Here is a 26,106-nt window from a genome sequence, read left to right as displayed (position 1 = left end):
ACCAAAGTTTACAGGAGGGTCCAGATTCACTGATTATAGTAGCTGCTGATCCAAATCACTATGCCGGTTTCCTACTATATGCACATGGATCTAGAAATTCACTCAGTTATACATAGATACACATACTGAATATTAGGACAAGGAAAGAATCTTAGATTTAGTCTTTTATCGGCTTCAGAGTTGGAAATAGGGTAAAAAAAAAAATAAAAAAAAATAGATGATTAACTGCCCATTAAATCTGACATACTAGAGAGGGAGCACAGGGGAGGATTATTTGAAGATGGCAGAGCTAATGAAAACCATGATTACACCATTGATGCAAAAATTAAAAAAAAAAAAAAAAAAACATCCTGAAGTAGGTTCATCAGGCAGCAGCTGGTTTAAGAAATGCTGGAAATCAGCTGAAAAGTTCATCATATTTCCCGCAGCAGGCAGCTAGTCACAGATACTAACTAATAAAAGAAAACACAGAAAACACAAGAGCCACAAGGAAAACATAACTCAAAGAAGACACCATGAAGCCCACACAGACATCACTAAAGAGGAAAAATCAGTGGTGACTCCAAGACTTTACAATCTTTAAAAGTGAGGTTCATTTGAGTTTGGCTGTCAGCTTTAGCTGCAGGGGGCTACTATAGGTTAGTTAATATCCCATTTGTCATCTTTCCCGTTACACCACCTTTAGACTTCTTTCAGTTTGCAGTGACAAAGTGCTTCCCTGCTTACCAGATTATTATCAAACGTATCAGAGTGAAAGAAAGGGAATAGGATAAGTTGCCAGTCCACTGAAGGACCAATACAGAGAGACAAACTATTCATACTCACATTCACTCCAAAAACATAATGAATTAAATTTATTGTGTTTAAAAAAAAAAAGTATGTTTCACACAACCTTAAAATGAAGCAAAAATCCCACGATAAGTGAATTTTAGCACTCATCTTCAGGAATTCTTATCTTAGAGATACCACTTGGACAGAAAGTTTATGAAACACTGCAGCTTGCAGCATAGATTAGTATATTTCCAGCTGAGGTGTGTGCGGTGTCCTTTTCTTGACTCACAAGCGCAGATTTAGTGTAGCAGGACGTCTTGGGACACTGAACAAAAATATTTCAGAAATGCTTCAATAGGCTTAATATTTGTTGTGCCACCTCACAAGGTTGTCCTGAATTTGAAAGAGTTTTTCCTACGCCTGTATGTGTGGGTTTCTTGCTCCCACAGGCACAGCTACACACAGGTCAGCAACTCTACAGCTGCCTTCAGATGTCAGAGTGAGTGTGACCTCTCTTACTTACGGATAACTTGTCCTCCCTTAAGCAACAGGGATGCATGTGTAAAGAAACCAACAGTAAAAAGAAAATATTACTCAGAGAAGTTTGGAATCAAACTCCTTAATTAGATTTTCAAAGAGATTTCATCATATTGCTATTTGGTCTTTAGTTTTCCATCGCAGGCATTTTCCACTCATCCTGCTTCAACACCTCTGCAGTAATTACTGAGTCAAATGAAGCAAATCCAAGTACAAGAGTTGTTTTTGTGCTTTCAAATTTTTGTTTTAAAGTAAAGCTCCTTCACATAAAAAAAAAGCCGATATTTACATAACAGCTAAATTAAACGGGCTCCAGATGGTGCAGAATGTAATGAAACTTAATTCATTGATGGAGCTGACATCTGCAAACATTTTTGGCTATTTTCCTGAAAGTCACTGAGATATGGAGCCACAGCAGTCTAATAAATCCTCGCTTTAAACGGCTGCTTATTAATTTGGTCTGTCTGTAATAGCTTCTTCACAATGAATATAGGAGAGTATACGAGTTGTGAAGAGACCACCTTCATTATCTGATGGAAATGAATTGACAACAGGAGGCAGAAAAGAACTGTCACAGAGGGTAACATTTTGCTTAAAACCTCAAGAAGGGCTGGAGGAAAACTGTTGTTCTCTTCTACTGTTTCCTGATAATTAATGATGGTCTGGTTTTACAGGAATAATCAAAGGTAAAATGCACCACAAATAAATTATCTAAGAACTTCAGGGATAATCAATTTAGCATTCAAGATGCTAAAATGCTGTCAGGTTGGGGTTTTCAGCAGCACTGTGTGGTTTTGGATATTAAGCTCCAAAAAGTATATCAATAGTGCCACCACATGGAAGGGCCTAAAACACTCTAATGGCTTGTTGCATGCAAAGGTCTTCCCTTAGAACAGACTTTTACGTATAAGACTGTCAACATTAAGCTGTTTGTTTTTATTTCACCTTAAAAAGAGAAAGTACAGTCCAGCCAATTCACGTTTGAACATAATCTTTATATGATAAAATCATCATCTTAGCAGCAGCAGGCGTCACAAACATAAAATAGAAATTAGTGCATTATGCAATACTTAAAGAACAACAAAACAAAACCATTTTATTGCCATTGCAGCTCGAGAAGCTCTGAAATGCTTTTTCACAGTTCTTAATGTCTCCACTCGGTGCAATCTCTTTACACAACATATGCTCCACAGCAATGATGGCCCAAACCATCACCACCCACAAGAGTCCCCTTTCACATGTGTGCTGGTTTCCAAACCGGTTGCAGGGAAGCCAAATAGGTCAGGCATGACATGTTAGAAGTTTCTCTAGAGGAGCTCATCTGGTGCTCCTCCTCAGGCTCTCCACCGTCTGCAGGAATGAGCGCTGGGCCTGATCTTCTTCCAGGGTGGAGCAGTCCTCCTCCTCTTCCTCAATGATGCCACACTGTACGCAGCGGAGACGGGGCTCACGTTGTCCGGCTCTGCAGACACAAGCTGCCGCCAGAGACTGGGGGAACTCCTCCATCACTAAAGGCAGCAGATGGGCTGGGAGAGTGTCCATGCTGGTCGCCATGGTGAACAGAGGCCCAAATGCTGAGAAAGATGAGCTGTAGACAGTAAAGCTCACAGGGAGAGGTGTGGTAGAGGATGCAGGGTTTAAAACAGTTTCTGATCAGCTGTCTCAAGAGTTCCTGGACAGATGATGCAAAAAAATAAAAGAAGAAAGACAAAAAGTTGCAACAATATGAAATAATCAATGAGAGTTGTCAAACATGTCCCTCGGGGTTCTGATTGACAAGATGACCTGTTGTGCTCCTTTTCCAATCTGTGCTCCGCTTTGAAAAGTCTGAGCGAGCCGTTGAGTCTGAGCACCACCGAGCCCTCCTTTATATACATCTCTGCAACCCACTCGCTTCTTCCTTTGGGCATCCCTCCACGCACACAGCTACTCTCCCCTCCTACATCCTCAGTGATGACACATTTCCGCAGCTTCCATACCAGTGCACCGGAATAATCTCCCAGAAACGGTTGGCATGGGAACCAAACGGTAATGTTTGTGAGGGAAGAAGCAGAAGAGTGAAAAAGCAATACATTTAATCAGACTGTGGAAAAGATGAGTTATGTCATAATCACTTAAGGAACTTATGTTAACTGACTGATTGTACAAGAATATGACAAAGAATGAAAATGCAAGATATGCTTTGAACAAGAGTTTAAAGACTTCTTATTGTGAGCGTCTGGGTGTATTACACCTTTTACATCAGCAGTCTGACTGTAAAACTCACTCACATTAACTCTTGCTTTTTGGACAGCTTATGGAGAAGGCAAATGGTGGAGACTTAAAAATGCAATGCTCACACCAAAGGAAGTTCTTCTTTACAGAAAAAACAGCCTCACCAATGGGAATGTTACTCTGGGTGACTGAAATCAAGTTGCAAATTAGGAAATCAGTTTTATTTGCTCATTGTTCTGGAACTAGCAGACATTCATTCCTGTGTGTGACTGAGTTAATGAGCCACTAACTGACCTTAGTACTAATAAATAGTTTATTATCGTACTTGTCACCACCTTTAATGTGTAAAGCAGCCTTTTTGGATTTTGAGGTCAGGGATGGTAAGGCACCTCTGGTCTACAGAGCCAGAAATCTCACCGTGGAGGATGCTCCAGTTAATAATTTTGCATTGTGAACTCAGAAACTCCAACTTTCTATCATAAATGAAACATAATCAACTTTTCAACCAATCAGAAGGGTAGATGGGCTCAGAGTATGGAGCCAAAACAAAACCTTTCCAACAGGAACCGGGCAAAGGTGCTGAAGAAACATAAAGTTGAAAGAAAAATGATGTGTTTACTTTTATTAGAGGCTTTTCTATATACCATCAACAAGAATTCGCAAAAAGGGGACGTAACGAATCCATCAGCAGATGACTAAATCTATTCCTGGATTTGGTTTAAAATCAACACTTTCTGCTACATGTGCAGATTACAGATATCTAGTCATAAAGCTGTATGAACCAATGACTCAAATGCCAGGCATATTTTTTAATGAATGGTGGTAAAATTCTTTCAAACATGTTTTCATCTGTGAGAGGCTCCAGGTACAGCGATGACTGAACTAGTAGTTACACAGGTATTACTTCAAAATTGTGTTCAGTCTTCTTCAATGCAAGGTGTAAGGTGTTAACTTATACCAGTTGGTGCTCTACCACCTGTCACACACAGCCAGTGTAGCCGTTTTAAAGCTCAGAGGGTTTTCAGACAGTATTGTTTGTCCATTCAAACATGGTAAAATGATGGCACAAATATTCCAGTTGCCATGCATGTGAACGCACAAGAAGAAGACATAAATTGCTTAAAAAAAAAAAAAAAAAAAAAAAAAATTCAGTGAAGTGACATTTGAATCAGCTTTTATCAATATATAGATTTTTTTCTGTCACTAACCGATTTTGTAACAATGTGGCTTTTAGTTAAAGCAAACTGACAGCAAAATACACAAGGAAAATGACTGGATTTAAGTCTCTTTATTGACATCAGGAAGCATGAATGCAACAAAGTTTTCCACAGTGCATCAATCATCAGGTTTTCCCAAACAACACTGGTTTAAAGAAGCGACGTTACCTCATAGCAAACAATCAACACAGCTGGAGGTGATTTCTGGATGCTGCACTACAACAATTAGTGAAATGTAAAGAACTTTTTCACATTAAGCACACAGTTAACAACTTAAAGACAAAAAAAGAAGTTGGGTTATAAAGTAATGAATCAAAGAAATTGAGCAGAAATGTATTTTCCTGGTTTGCATCTGTTTTCGTCTGGTTTAATACCAGCATGAATCGAGTGTTGAAAGTCAAAACATGGACATAAGAGTAGATTTATCTGTCAAACATGCACAATAATACAACCAACTCATCACACCGGGTTTAAATCCATTTCTGGAAGCTTTTACGAATCTCAGATTAGATGATTAAGTTGCGCATTGATGCAAACAAACATGAAAACGGAATTTAATTTGTAAACAAAACACACACTTTTTATATTTTACCAGCTATTCTTCCCTCCAAGCTGGTTTTTCATCCACCAGTTTGCTCTGCATTGAACTAGTGCTTGTTTTGTTTTTTTTTTTGCCAAGTGTAATGCAGTTTGGTTAAATAACAGATTTAGCTCTTTAACACACAAAAGACAAACAATCAATTGAAAAAAGAAAATGAGAACTTAATGATCGTGCCAGAACAAAGAAGAAAAAAAACAACCGTTATGTCTGTGCTTTGCAACTAAAAGAAGAGAATCTAGGATGTTTGTGTCGCATTTTAGGAACTGTTGACTAAAACTGACTTCTGTCTCTGAATCCTGATACGTATTTAAGTGCTTTAAAAAAAAAAAAAAAAGTAAGCACTACCTCCAGTGTCTTTTTAAATGACATTAAGCTACACCCACAGGAGCCTCAAACACACTCTCACATAGCGGTTACATCACACTCTAAACCGAATAGGCTTAATTTCTCATCACGCTTTGCAGACAGATGGTCAGTTCTGGGAGTTGATTTTAGTTTCCATGTTCCATTAAAGCAGTTTACTCAACAAAGAGCAACAATTGGTCCGATAGTTTTTACACAACTTGTTATAATTAAAAACACATGTACCGCTCTAAGTTACCAGCTCGCATCGTCTTTCACTATCAGAGCAGGGAAAACTGAGGTGTTGCCCAGAAAGTGTCACATTTTCTCTGCTTGGTCCATGATGATGATGATGGTAGTTGGATGAGTCATTAACACAGCTGGTCTCCTCTGTCTGCTGCTACTGCAGCTCGCAGCCTCCGCCGATCCATCTATCCCTGCTTCTGCTTCTTGAGGTAACGAGCGCGCTGGGACAAACCCATCCCCATCACGTAGCTGTTGAGCATCTTGGCAGGGAGCAAAGCTGTAGTCACCCAACCCTACGGAGGGAAATTACATGGTCAGCTGGTAGCATTTACAAATAACAGATTAGCATTCATTATTAATCTCCAACCCACAGGAGTAACGACTGTGGCAAGCGTGTTTGCACAAAGAAAAAAAAAAAAAAAAATCAAGTAATTGGGCCATTCTGATGCTTACGGCCTTTTCTAATTACGCCTGAACTACAAGCCCTTCGGTAGACGTGAGAGATCGTAAAGCTCAAGTCCTCATTTTAGCAGTTTTTGAACCCTCCCTTGATGCTTCTTTCTGAAGCTCCCAAGACAATCATATGAATTCCCCCCCAATAGTCAGATGGTCTGTGTGTCTGAGGTGCTTAGATAAATTCAGTGGATTTGCATGCTTTTTAAATATGGCACATAAATGGGCAGTTCAAACTCCAGTAATAAAGTCTTGTCTACTTTAACTACAAAGTCAGGTGAGTCAGATTTAACTTTACCGTCTCCCTGACAACCGTGTCCCAGTGTAGAATTATCAGTGTGAAGTTTAAAGTTTTTCTTTTTTAAGTGCAGGACAGATTTTTACCCCCCCCCGACTTATTAAACCAGAGTGTGTCTACATGAATGGATAAAAAAAAAGTGACATACATCATTGAAGAGTGTATTTAAACACTCCCAAAGCAAACTGTACTGCAGCTACAGAACCTCTATTACAAGCTCTGTAAGAGAGAGGTTGATTGATTTGTAGACTCACGCATATCCAGCAGAAAATGATGGGAAAGCTGTTCAGCATCATCACCAAACATTTCCACCATCTGGTCAGTCAGAGACATGTTTATGGCACCGCATTAGGATGGATTTTTAAACTGTGCTTGCTTGAACTTTTAGCTCAAAACACTTGATTTTATTTGCGCTTTTAAGTCTATTCAAGGGCATTCTGATCTCACTCGACTCCATATCTATTCAGTTTTTGTTATCTGTGGTCTTATGGTATGTGATTATAATTACACAACTAAAGAGAAATTAGGCTACGGCAGAGCTGACAGAACACATGTTGTTTTAGAAGGCTGCAGACTGCGGCTTTACGGCAGTCTAAATAAGATAATGTTCAACCGAGGCTTATAAGTGAAATGTGCAGAACTGTGCTACACCACTGTGGAGAGGGAGGATTATCTGATAATCACAACACCGCTTGTTGTTTGTGAAATACAGGGACTGACTACAGACAACATCTGTGCTGAATTTATGTTATCTATCCAAAAAAAAACAAAAAAAACATTGGCTGCACAGAATTAATAAAAGCTTATTTATGCTGAATATGAGGCATCGACCACCTGTGTACCATTATAAATTGTTATTTGTATTTCTAAATCAATACACAATTGTTGATATTCAGGTCACACAGTCCACTGCTGTACAACACGTCATGGATGAACTGGAGAGAGACAAATGAGTGTCTTTCTGACCTCTGATGAATGAAGACACGAGTTGAACAAAAATCAGACCTTTAGTTTCCGTCTCATTTCTGATGCTCATGCCTCCACAGAGTAATTACAATGTTAGGATGCAGACAATACCGAAAGGTGGTGAAGCATTCCCACTCCATTATTTCTGAGGGTGTTTGTGTTTTCACAGATGCTAAAAGCAGCTGTTGGAACAAGATGAGTTCAATGAATGGAGATGAGCTAGAAAAAGGCTCTTTTGTATGAAGTGGAACTGCAGCCTTATGAGGTTTCAGCACTGTTGCCATGACATGCCATCACTACCTTGACAACGTGTCATGCTGCACCTGATCCATTATTTCAGCAGCGAAATCTGTAATCTTGAAATTGCCTTGCCCATGTACTGCACCTGTGCTCCACCATGTTTACAGCTATTCAGACTGCAGGAGGCACATTTTTGTTTTTCATGCTGATTATATAAATAGTGTAAAACGCAGGGGAGGATTTGGCCTGCAGTAGGGTGTAAATTGTTGCATTTTTAGCAGATTCATTGTCAGTGGTCAGTTTAGCACACATAGAAAAGACAAAAGTTTTTCTTAGCTAGTGTCTCCTTTACATGCAAAACTGGTTTTCAGTGTCTAACTTCTAAGAAGCAATAAATTAAGAAATCCTAGATAATTAAGTGTTATTAAAATGAAAAGTAGTTGGTTTTAAGGAGTGGTTTTACACTGTTGAAGAGCCACAATGTCTCCAGACTGTTTATTCAGAATGTGTTGCAAATCTTTTCCTACATAGTTCAATCTGAGTTGAATTAGTGTTAATATTTCAGTGAAATTTCTATTTTTGTTATATGAAAACCAGCACAAGGCCCAAATCTGAACAATTACATTTCTGGAAAAACGGGACACAACTGCAAAGGATACATTTGCTGCTTCATTGTTGTACTGAAATACCAATGATCCAGCAAAACCATTCAGTATTGTCTGCATCCTAACATTATAATTACTCTATAAAAGCATCACTTCCGGTTAGCTTGTGTATGAAAGTATATAAATAAATTTGACTTAAATTTGGTTTTACCGTGAAATAAATACATTTAAAGAGAATCTGAGCACAAAAATAGGTTATAGTTCTCTATACCTGGGAAAAAGTGGGTTATGTGGACTTATGTATTCCCCACTTTGTTGGGAGCCTTTTTGTAAACTTTGTGTGCTTCAAACGACACAGGCGTGCATGAGTACACATGCTTGGCCAATACAAAAAAAAAGAAAACAGGGAAACAAAGTGGAACTATTATGTGCATTTCAGGCCAATTTATTTTTATTTCTGAGACCAGAAGGGCTGGGATTGATCGAGTTATTGTCACAAATGGCTTTATTTACTTCAGACCGACCCTCTCCGTAGGCTGTCAGATCAGCCTGTGGGCAAAACGAGTGGATTGAGACTCTTCCACATTAAGCCCCGCCTCCCACCACTGCACTACAACGGGAGCGCGCACCGCAACTGCTTTCGCCGTCATTGTAACGTCTCAATCAGAAGGATTAGGCTAATATGAACTCAATAAAAAAACAAAATACAATGTCAACACATAGCATACAGCCCTACATGTTGGAACCTGAATCAGACCCTGAAAACAAAGTGGAAAACAGCAAGGAATGCAGCAGGATGTCTCTCTTTGGTAAACTCACCAGCCATCGTTCAAAATAACTTTATCCCACGTTTTCCACCCTCCTGATGTATTTGTACATGCCCTTGTTAACCAGTAGAAGGTAACCAATCACCGAACCTTATCCCCGGGACGTCACAAGGATTTCCAAGTAGAAAAAACTCTCTAAAACAACGCGTTTTTCGTCGCCATGGAAACCGAACGGAGCGAGTGCTGGAACTCAAACTCAAACATGCGTTTAGGTGATAAAAAACAGTGCCATTCACATGTCTGATGAGGATTCAACACTGTAACACTGTAAAAAGCTCAGAAAACTTGAAATACCATCATAGCACCCCTTTAAGAGTGCAAAACAAGAGGCATCCAGATGTAGAAAGGCTACATTCTCTGGTAAGACCATTGAACACTGCAGTCTTCACATAAAAACAAACCCAGCCTAAATCTTATTGTGCAATGTTTGCTCCCATTTGATATTCCCAGACTTACCATTATGGCATGTGGCAGGTAACCATTGGTCTGAGTTTGCAGCCCCACCGTGTTGAGCTCAGCTGTAACGTAGCGTTCTGGGCTGGGAATGTCCAGAGTAGGCCGTCGGATCTTACTCAACTTGGTTACAACAAAAAATGGCAAAACACTCTAGAGAAACAAAACAATGATTATATGAAGTACCAGTGTCTAGGCTCATATCTCAGGAAAAGCATGACTAATAAGAACATACAATACTGAAGAAGTTGCAACAATCAGAAAGATTACTTGAAATATGTGGCCTTGTAGCATAAAATCTAAATGTGTTTTACCTGAATGATAATTCCTTTACTCTTGTATTCAGCTTGCAGTCCTCGTGAAAAGAAGTCCACAAATGCCTTTTTTTTTTTTAAAGTAAAGACAGGTTGTTAACTTGGTGTCATAATTCAAAATGCTAAGTATCAAAAATTTGAACAGAATAAATTCAGCACATCAAGCTGAACCAGTATCAAGACACTGGCGCCTCAATGACCTCTAACTGGATACAGTTGGTTATTTTTAGGCTAAAAGATGAATGAAAATACATGACAACACTTCATCTCCTTGAGATTTATGATTTGTACACTATGAAGGTAACAGACTTATTCAGCTAATTATTCACATGCAGAAATTAAAAGAAAAATAAGGAAAAAAGAAAAACACAAAAACAAGAGCCTGTTCCTTTAGCGCTATATCTAAGCTGTTGTTTGGCTCGTATCAATTAGGTTTCACGTTTGCGTCAGTGTATGTAGCTGGATAACAGCATTATTTATGAGATGAGAACAAAGGCTGAATTCTTCTCAAAAGGCTACAGAGCATGTTAACATGTAAACTGTTTATGAAGCTGGACACCGTCTGCAGGTATTCCCTCTGGTAACGCCTGATGAAAAGGTCATGCACCGTGCACTGCAATTACCTTGGAGGCAGAGTAGACAGTAAGGAGAGGAACAGGGTACATCCCACTGGCAGATGAAATGTTGAGGATGGCCCCCTTTTTCCTGGAAACCCAATATAAGCAAATGCTCTTTAAAATAAAATAAAAAAATCAGTAAAAAATAAAAACAAAAACACATACGCTGCCAGAGGAAAAGGGGGTGGGTATGTGTAACAGACACTTCAGACTGAAATCAATCCCAGCAAGATAAAAGAAAATGGTGGTTTCGTGTACTTGCATGCCGAGCCAAAACTACACTCGTAGTACATCAAAGTAGAGCTGGTGGATAATGACGAGATCAAAGATAGAGCAACATCAATACTTAAATGTTTACAATCTGATGACATTTTTGCTCCAGCCTGTGGTGCTTTCATGCAGCCTTTAATGGAGGTTAGATTTTGGGTGAAAAAAAAAAGACAAGTAGATGTATTATTTTGTGGTGGGCAGTTTTCAAAAGCCATCCCCTATAGATTTATTTTAGCCACATTAAACAGAAGCAAACTTCTGCAGCATGACATTTCCACATCAACCACATTTACACAGTTTCCCCAAGATAGATACCAGGTCTTTAAACTGGGAAAATGCAACTGCAAATCAGATGACATAACACTATCTTTTCTTTTTCTGAAAAAAAATGAAGCAACAATGCAGAATCAGTGTGTGGGAAAAACATGATTAAACAACCTGGGAAGCATACCTTAGTTGGAACCACTCAGAAATAACCAGCTTCTTGTGTTATTGCAGAGAATTTTAGGTCATCTTCTCTCTGCAATGCTGCTTCAGTTCCATGTGTTTTGTGTTCATCTACAGCCTGCCTAAGATCCCACCACAGCACTTCAAACAGCCTGAAATCTAGACTTGGATTGGGTCGCTGCAACACCTTGACTCTCTTCCGTTTCACCCATCCTTTTTGTGAATTAGCTGTCGTGCTTGGGATCGTCGCCCCTGTTGCATGACCCAATTTCAGCCACGGTTTTATTGTCAGACAGATGGTCTCATGTTTGATCGTGCAATTCATTAGTATAAAGAGGAGTTTGTTTTCTGCTCAGTGCCTGTAAGGAGTCCAGGTCCTGGTGCTGCGAAACAAGCTCAAATCAGCATGGTTTTACCACTTTGCTTTGCAGTTGCTATGAGGCGTTTGTGCCAATATGTTGCAGTTGGGTTTTTATCATAGCGGTGCTGTCCGTGATGTGCAGTCATCAAAGTCTAAAAAATGAGGAGCACTTTCTTCCAAAAGTTTTGTGGTTTGTTCAGATGGAGCTACACAAAGCCAAGCCACACTGTCATGTTTGTTTTTTAAAGAAGTCTTTCTCCTGACAACCTTTTCAAACAAGCTATAATTAAAATAGTTTGGAAGTAGCCTTATCACCATTCCCAGGCTGATGGCCAGAAACGACTGCCTCTCCAAGATAATTACTGGTGACTTTCCTCCAGGGCTTTGTGTTACCGCAAACCTGAATTATCCAAACCAAACAAACTTCTGCTTTTATAGAGGCGTTCAAACTCGCTGATGATCAATTTAATCAAGTGGATTGAATTTGCAGCATCTCTCTTCATTTCCATGGAAAAAGAATGGACTTTTAAAATAACGACAGATTGTAATACGTCATGTGTTGTGTTTAGGTTGTTTTTAATGTAACTTTAAGACCTGTAAAAGGACAATAAGACTATTTATATTTGTCTCCATACAAATAAACAAAACAAACTAAGAACTAAAGCAGGGTGTACTTTCACACAATCATGCCTAAAACTAATTAACTTATTATATGTTCATCTAATGGTATATATTCGATCCATTTAATAAATCCATAAAATGTAAAAGACAAGAAATATTTGTTCTGTGCATTTTTCTTTCCACTGCAGGCTTTGGAAAAAGATTTCCGATATTGTATAAAAGGAAACAAGGAAATATACATATGCATACATGCATCAAGGAGGTGTTCAATTAGTGAACTGCTCTCTATTCTAATGACATCTAAATCTGAAACTCTTCAAATGAAGATTAATGGGACACAAGAAATGCATTTTCCACCTCATTCATTTCAGAATATTCATCCTTTCTTATTTCATCAGTCACACCTCTGAATCCTCCAACTTCAATGATGAGCAGCAACACGCTGCATCTGATCTGTGCACCGAGCGATTTGAAGCTTGTAGACAAATTACACTAAAACTTATGGTGCAGAACTCTTGTCACTCTCTCTTTGGCAGTGGGAGTAATTACACAAGCGCTGTTGATGTGTTTATGATGCCAGAGTCAGCACGTAGCTAGACGTTGTGGCCTTCTCTGATAGTTTAGCCGCTTACTCAGTCATGTCTTTCAAACCAATTATTTCTAGTTGATGTAAAAAAAAAAAAAAAACTAAAAAAAACTAAAAGGTAGTGGTGCGTCGGTGCAAGAATGTCACCAGAAACACAGCAATTTAAAAGTGCAGATCTAAACGAGACGGATCTGTATGTTGATAGGCTTTTTATCAGCAGTGTGTAAACTGAACTAAATTTCACATCAAAGCGTTCGTCAAGCACTTCCAAGGTCTAATCATCCTAAATAAAATAACTATGTTACAGTCTCTAGAAAATATACTTAGTTTTCTTGTCTTTTACAAACCTTATATCCTTAAAAACAAACACTAACAGGCGTTGTGTTGAGAGTTTCCCATGACCTTACCTTTCTACCATTCGAGGTAAAACGAGACGTGTCATCTAGGAAAAAACAATGAAAAATGAAGTTAGAGTTGCATAATTAAACAATCAGGCAGATTTTTTTTTTTTTTTTTTTTTTTTTTTTAAAGGTTACTGCTTGTAGGTTGTGTGGGGAAGTGAGTCTGTGTGTGTGGGAGATGCGTGAAGAGGCGGCCACAGAAACACGGCAGAGAGGAAATGTTAATGTTAGCAAAGGGAGCCATTTAAAGAAATATTGAATAACATAAATTAAGTGTTAAGAGAGTGGGTAGACTCTAGCTACCGCTCCGGGGGAAGTGCTGAACATGGAGGAGTGGGACAGAAGTGACTTACTATGCTTTATTTCACTGTTTGTGTGTGTTTTCACTGGACGAACTGTCAGTGGATCACAAACTATCTCAGCCATTTGAATCCACTTAGGCAAACCTAATTGTTCATAGGCAGTCCAAACACCACAGGGAGACACGTGATAAACACATAAATCAAAGTTTATAGAGTCCATCGAGTGCAGACAGACTGAACCGGACATTAAAGATCATCTCCGCTGTGGGTTTCCAAACAGACTTGCAGAAGAGCACCTTAGAATAGTTTAAAAGAACCCCTGGGCTTTGCCATGTTTTCATTCCTTTAAACTCGAGTGTTTAAGAAAAAGTGGGATAAAATAAAATGTAGCGTCCTCGAGTCAAAGGCAATCTATCCATCCTTTCAAGCAGAGTCGAGGCTGTAATTACTGCAAAAAGCTCATTTATTAAAAATATCACCTCAGAGGAAAAATGTATGCAATCAAGATTGTTTTCCGCACTTCGGATGCACTGGTAGTTTTAGGGATTGTTCAAGTTAATTCGTTCAAAAAGCTCTAATTAACTGAACGGTGCAACACTCACCTGGCACACTGATGTTATGTTAATGTTGATCAATGTGTCGATGAACTGAAACAAGAACAAGAGCATCACTGCAGGTGGCCACAGTTTCTACTTGTGCATCTGTTAGTAAATACAGTCCTACTCGACGTCTCATTTGCAGATTAAAATAATTGAATCAGTTTTTTCAGCTAACAGCATCAAAAGGTTTACCCAGATAGACTCCCTTTTCAGGAACAACGTAGCTGTAGAAGAGACTTTACGGCTTACAAACCCAAATGATTTGATGAATAAGGACCTGGCACTTTAAGGTTTTTCCTTTAATTCAACAGTTTAACGGGCGCATAATGAAAGCAGAGAAAGGAGTCCACTTACAGTTTATTGATCTGATTGGAGTGGGCTTAGATTGAGCTAACCTGGACAGCTTAAAGCATTAAAGCAGAAATCAGATGCTCGTGATGTAAAGATGATGAACTAAAATCCAACAAAGTGCATCATGTATATGCACCCCAACATGCCATTGTTACTGCTTACTCAGCACAATGCTGTAAAATGCTTCTGAACGTGAAATCTTCCAAATTAACTTTTCATTTATGCAGAAAAAAAGGTTTAAAATGACAATGCTTCAACTTTTAACTTACGGTGTCCAGATTGGGAACGTTGAGGAAGAACTCAGGGTAAGAATACGACATTCCAACATTGTTCACTATGAAAAAAGGACAAACAAAAAAGTAGAATGAACTTTAAAATACATCAAGAACAAAACAAGAAAAACTAAAGAGGCAGCAGAGAAACAATTTAAAGTGTCATTTCATTTTCAGTCTCAAGGGGGCAGCAAAAGGCTGATAAAGTTACTTCTTTGAATACATGCTAAACTCATGTTTACAAACACTAAAACTCTGGATGAATAGAAGTGGCTTCAGAAGATATCACAGTCTTACCCAACACTCCAATCTCCAGTCCTGCAAGTCCATCTTCAATCTTGGAGTAAATATCTAAAGCACTGAAGTCCACAGCGATGGTTTTGGTCTCCACACCACATTTGCTGGCTGAGGGCACAAATATGTTTTAATGGAGGAGCAATGAAAGATCTTAAAAAAAAAAAAAAAAAAAATTTTATATATATATATATATATATATATATATATATATAAAAGTTCCCTCTCACATTTATGTATTCTTTATTTTTGAATTTGGTTATTGCTGATTTACATTTCTGTTCTGAACTTACAGGGGAAACAGAAATAAGGTGGAGAAAAGGTGAGAGAGAAAAGAAGGAGGAGGACACAAATATTAAATAGGGATTGAAAACAACAAAACGCAATTGTATAATCAAACCCCAAACAGAAACTTATCAGGAAACATCCCTCAACCTCAGTAAGAAACAGTGAGAAGCATCAGGAGAACCTAAAGGAGGACAAACATGAACACACACAACACAGACAAGCATGAAAACTTAACTGAAGCAATGCTACTCAACCTGCAGGACAACACAGTAACTGCATGTTGGTGAATGTGAGTGAGTGTGTGTGTGTGTGTGTGTGTGTGTGTGTGTGTATGTGTGTGTGTGTGTGTGTGGCTGGGTCCAAAACATATGGAATAAATTGTGCTTAATGATGAGTGTGATCGCACAAATGCAACTACACTCCCTCTAAAGCCCACAGATGTAGTCAAATACAGCCAGCATGGAACTTCAGGAGACCACTGCAGGGTCGACCACGAACACATCCACAAAACATGAGGAAAGCCCCAACCAGAGCCCTCATTCCCATGGAGCACGGGCCTCAGGGGACAAGGAACAATTGCCTTGTTGGTCTTGCCACCAACCTCCGAAGCTACAAATGACTTAAATAAGCCATTTATTTCTGACCACAGGTCTGCAAAAGAGTTACGTAGAAAGAGAAGAGCAAAAGAAAAACTTGATTAAACCTTGAAATGGCCATTAGAGAGAACATCCCCTCTTGAGAGGAATATCTGACTGTACGGATTCACCTCTAGCTCCAGAAGAGCCTTTACATCCTGATAATCGAATGGGCTCTGCTGTATTTCCACTCACTCAAGGATCATATGTGCAAAACACGTATTCAGTGACTTATCATTTAGTGGCTTGTCAATTAGTCCCTTCGGACTATGAATACTTGCGGCTCAGGATAAATGAGGCAGTACAGCTGCACAAATCCTTAAGGCTGAACGGCAGCTCAGCAGCTGTCATGCTTAAAACATGAATTATATTAGTCCTGCGCCTTCGAACCACTGGCACTGTTGATTTCCCTTGATTCAAAGATGTGGGATTAGCATGGTACAAGGTGAACAGAAAAATGCCCTCTGTAGTTTATAGCGAAGTGACATGTTTAAAAGAACTATAAAAACAAGCAAGCGCCTCGCTCACCAACTTCTTTAGAAACATCATTGAGCTTCTCCTGGGAGCGGCTGATCAGGACGATGGAAAAACCTCTCCGGGCAAGCTACACAAACACACACACACACACACACACACACGCACAGACACACACATGCACATAAAACAACAAAAACAAAACAAGTCAATATAGGAAACTTGCAGGATGTGTAAAAACAGATTTAAACTTTTGTATATTTATAAAATATGAAATGATCCATTTGGACTGACTTAACACAATGATACAAATTGTTGCACATGAAAATGGAATTTTCCTCACTGGTAATATCTAAATTTAGGATTTATTAATTGTTGCTCCATTAAATTGAAGCTGCAAAAGTTCAGACAAAGAAATGAAACTATTATATTGTGGAAATGATGGTGAACTGCCTTTACAAATAACAAAAACAAACTTCAATGCCCAGACTTCCAGAACAATTAACAACAATTAACCTGTTTCCAAGTAAAACTTTGAGTTGAATTATTTCAAAAGGACTCTTACCTCCTCCACATAAGCTTTGCCAATCCCATCTGTGGCTCCCGTCACAACTGAAATGGAAAGGTGGAGGAGAAATAAATAAGCTTAATGTAGAATAATTAGAATAAAAGTAGAAATTGATCTTGTCATTTGGCATAAACAGGAGCAGAAATACAGACAACACCGAGATCCCTAATTTATCCTGACTGCTACTGAATGGGGAAAAAACAGTTTGGCTGGATGGTAGAAGTGATTAATGTACCTCAGTTATTGTTGGATCTGATTTGCACGAACAAATAATGATCTTTATCAGCTGCTGTAACAGCCTCCTCTTCTTTGGCAAGATTTTCTGACCAGAACTTGGAACCTGGATGAAGGATTTGCTCCAGTTTAAACCACAAGAGTATCCGAGAGGAAGGACACTGATGTCAGATAATCAGGTCTGGCTTACTGTCAGCATTTCAATTAATCCCACAGATGATGTATTGAGGCTCATGACTGGGGACTGGCTAGTTGAATTCTTCTCAGACAAAAGTGACAAAACCTTCTCTTTAATAACCAAATTAATGTGAAATATGTGAATTCCACACAAACCTCAGAAATAAAATAAAAAGAAGAAAAAAAAAAAAAAAGTCTCTTCAAGGCCTCAGTAAAGACTTGTGTCAAAAGCAGCGCAAATGAGAGAAGAGTACCGACCACCTGAGTCTCAGCAGGGCCCACTGAGGAATCTGGATCAGAGAATGGCCAAATAAGATCTGTTACAGCAAAAGAAACTGGAGCTCTCAGAACCATTTGGTTTCAAGATGAGGGAAATTCACTTCTTCCCAGACCAAGTATGGAAACAAAGTTGCTGCCATGTTCAAACAAGACATGTCCTTCCTCAAACTGTAAGGAGAGAAAAAAGGTAACTAACAGTAAACTAAATCAACATGTTGGCTCTGAATGAAAACCCAATATCAGCATGAACCACTAAACCCAAAATTAAAGAAGATCTAGTTGATTATCCTGCTAAATGTAAAATTAGCCCAAAACACGAAGTTCACCATCAGAGCTCACAGCAGCCTTGTTTTAATTAAAACAATCTCAGTTTTGTCTCAAATTGCATCTTTCCTATGTAGAAATTAAAAAAAAGGGATAAAACAAGCAAAATCACAGCAGTGCAGAAAAAAACTAAACTGTCTCCAGCACCACGGATGAGCAGACAAAGAGTGCCACCTACAGGAACTTCTCTGACCTGAAAAAGCATGAATGATGGCCAGGCTGAAAAATCTTTAGAAAACAAATGCAGTGAATGAGCAGCAGTGATGATCTGAGTGTTGTTAGAGGCGAATGTGGTGAGGTGAAAGTAGCTGAGGGGACGGAGGACAACGAGACGAGGGAGTGAGGTCCGCAGCGGTGGCAGCAGAGCGAGCCGATGCCCTGGAACTGCCTGGTACAAACGGCAGCGTCGGGGGGGACTATTTTTAGCAACACCCATCTTTCAAAAGGAACCATTCATCACACCTCTGGCTAAATATAACAAAAAGTGAATGAAGAGTGAGGACGTTGTGTTATGTCCCTGCATAACCTGCTTAGAGAGGAACGCTCATCTGGTCCTTGTGTAAACTCTTCTTTCTTTTCATCTTGCTTCTATTTGCTCTTATTCAGTGCCTTTTCTTTTCCACTGTGGCTTAGATATGCTTGAGGGAATGAAGTGCATTTAAGGAGGAAATGTGTGTTTGCTAGTTAAAGCAGGACACATCTTCGAGGCGCCATGCACCGAGATGTCCAGCCTCAGATCTACTCACATGGAATTGAGACACAATCATTACAGCATATCCATCACAAGAGCGACAAAAATTCAGTTCAGAATCCAAAAAATCCTGAAAATACAAATAAGAGTTATGGTTTATTTGTAACAGATGCCATTTTGTCAAAAGGTCATATATAAATATTTACATAAAGATGGCCAGGGGTTAAACTGAGCCAGCATGAGCATGGACACGAGCTGGCATTCCATCGTGTGATCTTAAGCAATAATCATTTTTCATGATTTTCAGCTCAAAGTAATTAAAACAATCGTCTTCTGAATTAAAGATAATTACTTTCCCAGATTTCATTGGTTGTGTTTTACTCCTAAGCAACAGTGTGCAGAACAACACAACACAGGCTACTGCTCTAGTTACAAACACAATAAATGTGATTTTTTTTTCTTTTTTTTTTTTTTGCTGCAATATGAAATAGTTCATAATAGTCCTATAATTACATCCGTTTTTATGAAATGCTCTTTGTGCATGCCATGACATCTAATAGAAATGTCCCTGCAGTGAAAATAAGGCCTTTTAAAGCAAATATTGTGTTGTTCTAAAAATGCCTTCAACTCTCCATCTTATTAATCTGTGCATCTCCCCCTTTTTACCGTGCCCATTACTCCTTTGTGCGATTTTCTTGAGTGCAGATGATGCCGAGATGCCGAGCATCCTCTGGGGCTTCGGCAGAGCCAAACACAAGAGAATGGAGGAGGAAAAAGAGAAGAGAAAATGACAAACATGAACATGGGGGATCCTGGGGGCAACTAAAAATAGCACAAAGAGAACAAGAAAGAGAATGGGGTGGTGGTGGGGAGGGGTACGGGAAAGTCTGCAGGCAGAATGATGAGCTGGGTTATTTTTAACCGTTTTAAGAATGAACTGCTTTGCAGTCAGAGCAGGGGAAAAAAAAAAAAAAAAAAAGATTTTACAGCTGAGTGCATGTTCCCTTCACTCAAACATAAGGCCTATTTTGGGAACTGCTGTTCTCTCCTGAAAAACTAGGTCAGACTGGCTAGGTGTCCTGGTGATAGAGCTACTACGTGCACGTGAACTCTCATTATCAGCATGACATTTCAGTCCTCAGGCTTTCATCGCCATCAACTAAACTTACAGTTTTGTTGAGAGACAAAGAGCCTCTTTCAGGTATTTTGAGGCAGAAATGAAAGAATGGTCCAGAAACGGACTTCCAGCTTGAGCAAGCGGTTGATTTACAAACTGATCCGATGAACTGTAAAACCCCAATTTGATCACTTTTTCTCAATATGTAAACTTCACTTTCATTTTAAATCCAATCAGGCTAAATTTAGAGCCGTTAAATCTTTGATTTCTGACTACAGAGTTTAACTCGTAAGTAAAGAGAGTTAAGTAGTGGGGGAAAAAAGTGCAAACACTGTGGACCTCTCTGGAACATCAATCAGCTCTGCAGTGCATAAAATCCTACTGACGAGGATGTTCATCACAATTCAGTTAGATCACAGTTCAGCTGGCCAGGATCCCCCCCCCGTGCAACATGATAGCACATATTTGTTGTCACTCGTAACAAACAAAGATAACTAATCTATTAATTGGTTAACACAGAAAAACTTGTGTTTTCACCATACAGAGCAAAACATAAAGCTGCATCAAGTCCTAGCTGTGTTCGGGACTGTATTTCTGTTAGAGCTTTTATCGTTTTCCTCCACATCTGACTGTTAGCAATTTATACCGGCCAGAGCTGCCCATCAGCCGACACATGCACATGTTTTGGTTGCGTTAACCCACAATGCCCTGCACTGAACCCACAATGACTTTTGTGTTGCAGTCACTTCCTGGATTTGTTTCACCTGAAGCAAACTGAGAGCTAAGTTTGTAGGTGGACTGAGTCTGCTTCTTTGATCTGCATCCTCACCTACTCAAACTTAGCGAACTGTCTGAGCGAACAAAGCCACCCATGGAAGACAAAACTCTTCCAGAGACTAGTTTCTAATGCAGATGGTGCCAGTCAGTTTATATGTTCAGCCACTGTGTCTGCTATGTGCACGCCACAGACTGTTTGGGTGCTGCACTTGCTCATTTTTGAGTTCCATCATCACAATGACCTTTAAAGTTAATACAGTTGCACAAAAAAGAAAAAAAAAAAAAAAAAACACCCAGAGAGCAGCAGTCCTGCAAGCTGCAACACAGTGTTGATCTGTTGTGGGAGCCCAGACTGGTTGGAGATGTCAGAAATATTACTAAAACGGACATGATTCTACTTATCACCTGAAAAAAGTTTAACTCGACCAAAACAGAACGTGTGGCTGCAGTGAGCATAGACTCCACTGCATACAAAAACATACGCTGCTTTGATAAATCTCCTGGCTGACTGATGAAAAAGGCCTGAAAACAACCAATAGTCTGTTAGAAGAAGTCGTCCTGCTCTAATGCATGATCATCTGGTGACCTTGACACTGACGTATTTATCTAAAAGAACATACTTATCAATAGTTCTGACACATTAATACTAATATCACAAGGGCGAGTGTTATGTTTACACCCCAAAGTTCCATAACAATATATAAAAACCTCAACAGAGAAGCAAACAACCTGCTGTGTGACAATACAGCCATGTCAGTGTTTTTGCCTGGACGGGCGGCAGTGTCTCTTCTTAGCTGACCTCTAATATTTTGCCTTTATTCTTTGAAAAATAAATCTGCAAATGTATTCTATCTGCATAGGAGCTTTGAAAACACTCCCCTACATGTTATAGCATCCTGCTGCCATTTGGGGGCAGAAATATGTGGAGAAATCAGAGGTGCAAGCTACTGCGGTTGGGATTTGAGCTTCAACTTTGCCTTGCATGGAAAAAGACAGATAGATAGTGGTGACTGAGTGATACTATATGAGAGCCTGACCTTGCCAAATGCTTTTTTTTTTTTTTTTAATCGAAACAGCACTCTTTATTGGTAAAATATGTGGTTTTTATGAAGCAAGTCTACTTAATTAAATTAATGATCTTCTCACACAACAATATCTAGAAATTACATCAATTTTTACAGCACTGTAATACAGTGATCGCTGCTTTTTCTGTTTGTCAAAGTGCCCTAACTTTTCTGTTGACCAACATATAGTGGTTGGGCTCCTAAGATCAACAATTATTCATGTGCAGCAGAGAGATGGGGAAATATCACACGTTTTATATTCTGAGATTTATTTCAGATATGCTATTTGTTCATTGATTAATGATAACCCGTTATATGCAGGATAATAAAACAATAATGACTGAGCCTTTGTTTTAAGACCACATTTCATCAGAACACAATGATTCTCTGTGAAATGACAAAAGCATCTCTCTCTTAGCATACTAACACTCTCTCTCTCTCTCCCCTTATGCACACCAGTGAAATATGGGCACCAATGAACTAGAATCCTAGGACACTGCTTCTCATGTGCGCCTCGTTTATGAATAGCTCTGCTCCTGTTGTATAACCAGACTGTCCTCTCAAGCCACTCCACTTCACTGAGGCAAAGTTTGTGAATGAAACTCGCAGCTGAGGCAAACGGGCTGCTTTTGCCTCACTGAATATTCTGAAATATTTTGCATCTGTGATCCAAAAATAACACCTACACCCTCTTGTGATGCATTTCCATTTTTAGCTACACAGAAAAAAAAAAAAGATTAAAAAGAAACTTCACCTCCCAAACCCGAAACATTTGGCTTTTTTTCTGCCAGACAGATGCGAATACGATGGCAGAGACTGCTCATTGTTTTATATGTAATTTACCTTCCCTCCAACATCTAACCATTACTGCCGAGAGCAGATTGATTCCACACTAAAACACACATTACTTTACTTTGCTTTCAACTTTAGGTTTTCACCAGTCACACAGAAGACATCGTCACACTTACAGTATATCTGTATGTAACTCATATTTCATTATAACAGCGTTAGTACCTGCAGTTCAAACCTGTTTATGTTGAAATATGAACTTTGAGCTCCAAGCTTGCAAATATTAAGCAATATCTATCTAGTAGTGTCAATGTTCAGTCAGTGAGCAGGGTGGACAGATGGGCAGCATGCAATCTGATTTGATAATCTCCTCAAACCATAATCCAGTCACAAGCTTTATGACAGTTTACAACTAATGACAAAAGGCTGATCAATTCTTCCCTCATCCAGGAAAATGTCTATTTAAACAGCCTTTATCTATAAAATATATTTACCATGCCTCATGTGCAGCACGATGTAATCTTCATTTCACAACTCTCTACATTTAAATCATGTGATGTTCTTTTCTTACTTGTGTTAATATATTTCAGCAGTTCAACATAACACTGCCATTAGCTATGCAGCCATCACCTAAATGCTTATCTTACACACAATGGCTACGGTCTATCATGTGGTACAGAGCTTCCTCACAAACTTTTAAATCCTCACAAATCTACAACTGCATATTGTGTGCGCTTGCTGAATAGACTGCTTTGTCTTCCTGCAGACTCCACCACTGTTGTGTTGTCACATACAACGCCAGTTCTCGGACTGATATCTAAAGGATCCTCCAAACAACTACAGCAAGTTTAGTATAATTATTCCATCTATCCCTACAAAAGTAGAGAATTGAAGACATTGAAGTAAATGATAAGCATATGCATGGAATCAGCAGCATAAATACCTAAATCTCCAAATGCTAGTGTCACAAAGTGAGTTTAAGCAACTTTTAAACCCCACTTTAAATATAACTCCCAGTTCTGCCTTTGTTTGACCTGCAAAAACTATAGTTTTTATTTTTGTTTCATCCTTTGTTAGTTTTGGTGTTTATCCTAAAGTTTTACAATGTTGCCCAAGCATCATGTTTTTCACATCGTTTCCTGCCTTAAACAGGGCACTAAAAAAGATTGAAATAATTTTTTAACTGTTAAAAAAGGGTTAAATCAGATAAAACTGTATCGATTTGCTTACTTATTAACTTAGTTTTGAACTCTTACAGACAATACTAAATAACCTAACAAAATCACATTTTCATATTTATTATGTACTGGGGTAAAAGTCTACCTTAACTAAGAAATATATATATTTTTATAAGACAATGGGCAAAACTCAGGAAGAGATTGATGTACTTTAGTTGTGAAAAGCAGAGCTGTTGCATAAATCATCCTGCAGGAACATATAATGTGTTAAACTATCTTTCAACCACAGAGGTCAGTAAACAGGGATTTTAAAAGCCACATAGTAAATACATTCTCAAGATCCATTAATTATTCATTCAAACTGGTTTAATGTGTAAGAAGTAATGTTTTAAATAAAACAATAATCATCACAAAAAACCCAAAATGTTATTGATTTAATAGCTGCAAAAAAAAAACATTTTAAAAATATTATTAGCATGTCAAAAGCCCAAAGTGTGTCCAACTACAAATGCCTAAAGAGTAAGTAAGTAAATGTATAAAATAGAAAACTTCATATGGAACCAAAAAGTTTGAGGGGTTTTGTGTGTTTTGTTATGAAAAATAATACAAACAAGCATGACATTTTCTAAAAAGAAAAAAAAGGTAAATAAATACAATTGAAACAGCACTCTCTCTTTCTCTCTCACTTACCTTCTAATTATTCAACCGATATTTAGGGATGTCAGGTTACATGGAACTAGACACTGAGTAAATAAGTAGTGGTGGCCAGCTCTTGTCTTCTGAAGCCACAGTCCCTGAATTGTTTCGAGTTTCCCTGCTCCAACACAACTGACACACATCAGACTTAATTAACAGACTTATGCAGGGCTTGATAATAAATTCTGCACAAGTCTGCTAACTACCCATTGACTTGAGTCAGGTGTGTTGCAGCAGTGAAACTCCCAACACCTGCCAGACTGTGGATCTGGTGGACCGTGCTGGCCAACCCTGTAACTGATCCTGGACCTCAAACACAATTACGTAGATTAAAACACTGGGATTACATTTCAAGGAGCGAATGGTTTACTAGACTAGTGTTTTTCAACCTTTTTTTTAACCAAGGCACTTTTTTCATTCAAAAATCACAAGGCACACCACAAACCAAAATAGTTTTTTTTTTTGTTTGTTTGTTTGTTTGTTTTCTTCCAAGACCATATTATTAATATAAAGTCCATCTTGTCAAATAGAATAGAAATCAGATAAACACAAGAAGATGGGATTTTATTATCTTTCACCTGTTTGGATGAACACAGAGCTGCTTTTTAGACCAATGAGATGATATTGAGTCTAATAATTAGACTACAACAGAAAGGCGTTTGTTTTCCTTTGTTTTGGGAAATTCACATACCGTTTTAATTTCAGACTGCACCTAAGCTTCATTTATTAATGAAAAAATTTTATTTCCACTGAGTATATTTGCTTTTTCCTCATATGCTTAATGGTCTAATTTCTGATGTGACAAGTTTGCTTTTGTTTTTTGTTGTTTCCATCATTTTCAGCAATTAAACATAATTATTAAAGTGTCGTTTATCATTGCCTCACCTGCCCACTTTCCCAGTTTGTTAGGGGACACGAGTTTTCCGTTCCCCAGCGCCCATACCCTGATCCCGGACAGCACCCGGCACACGGAGCACACGGACAGCCAGGCCGCGGTCAGCGCACCGAGCCAGAACAGCGGCGTCTCCACCGCCCGCAAAATGGTTTCTCCACCAGAGCACATGGCTGAACCGCATACAGCACGGTCTGTGATGTGTTTCACTAAAACCTGGACTTCTTATCGTCAGATTAACAACTGTTTAAAGTGCAAAATGCGACAAGCAATGCTCTGACTCCAGTCAGACACTTCCACGTCAAAGCTTGGCTACTAATGATTGGCTGATTTTCTTCTTCGTTTTTTTCGTGGGTGTCATAGCAACAAGGCAGCAGATCACAGCGTTACCACCACCTACCGTTCAGCGTCAGCTTTGTCACGATTACTCGAAACGTTTCGGTTTAAATGTTGTATGATTTTTTCTAAAATTTTGTAGGATAAAAAGAAAATAAATAAGGGGAAACAAAAAGGTGTCAGCATGCTAATAAATAAAACAATAAAAGTCTTTCTATAGTCCACAGCACATCCATTATAGACCTTGACATCAGATGAAGCCTAAATGTATCACCAACAACTTAAACTTGCAAATATTTATGTCCCCAGTAATGACCTAACATTATTTTGATTGTCTTTTTCACATCAAATGAATTTACTCAAAAATAACTATTGCTGGGAT

General features: G+C 38.8%; 1 protein-coding gene across 1 annotated transcript; it reads right to left on the bottom strand.

The window, feature by feature from the left end:
- Positions 1 to 4,791: 4,791 nt before the first annotated feature.
- hsd17b12b (hydroxysteroid (17-beta) dehydrogenase 12b) lies at positions 4,792 to 25,683 on the bottom strand. Its single transcript, XM_079239204.1, has 11 exons — positions 25,382 to 25,683; positions 17,168 to 17,214; positions 16,657 to 16,732; positions 15,209 to 15,316; positions 14,909 to 14,973; positions 14,292 to 14,336; positions 13,394 to 13,428; positions 10,708 to 10,789; positions 10,085 to 10,150; positions 9,774 to 9,923; positions 4,792 to 6,221 (listed from the first exon to the last, which is right to left on the bottom strand). Exons 1-11 carry the CDS (start codon positions 25,557 to 25,559, stop codon positions 6,114 to 6,116), a joined length of 960 nt encoding a protein of 319 aa, XP_079095330.1. The 5' UTR covers positions 25,560 to 25,683; the 3' UTR covers positions 4,792 to 6,113.
- Between the last annotated feature and the right edge of the window lie 423 nt (positions 25,684 to 26,106).

This window comes from Telmatherina bonti, assembly GCF_933228915.1.
Source record: "Telmatherina bonti genome assembly, chromosome: 1".
NCBI lineage: Eukaryota > Metazoa > Chordata > Actinopteri > Atheriniformes > Telmatherinidae > Telmatherina > Telmatherina bonti.
Note: the sequence above shows the minus strand (reverse complement) of the source record. Positions and strands in the feature narration are given on the sequence as shown.

Coding starts and splice junctions, on each gene's coding strand:
- hsd17b12b (XM_079239204.1), bottom strand. CDS start 25,559: ATGTGCTCTGGTGGAGAAACCATTTTGCGGGCGGTGGAGACGCCGCTG. Junction 14,337..14,908: donor ACGTTCCCAATCTGGACACC/GTAAGTTAAAAG, acceptor TTCTTGTTTCAG/TTCATCGACACATTGATCAA. Junction 6,222..9,773: donor ACCTGCCACATGCCATAATG/GTAAGTCTGGGA, acceptor TTCCCTCCGTAG/GGTTGGGTGACTACAGCTTT.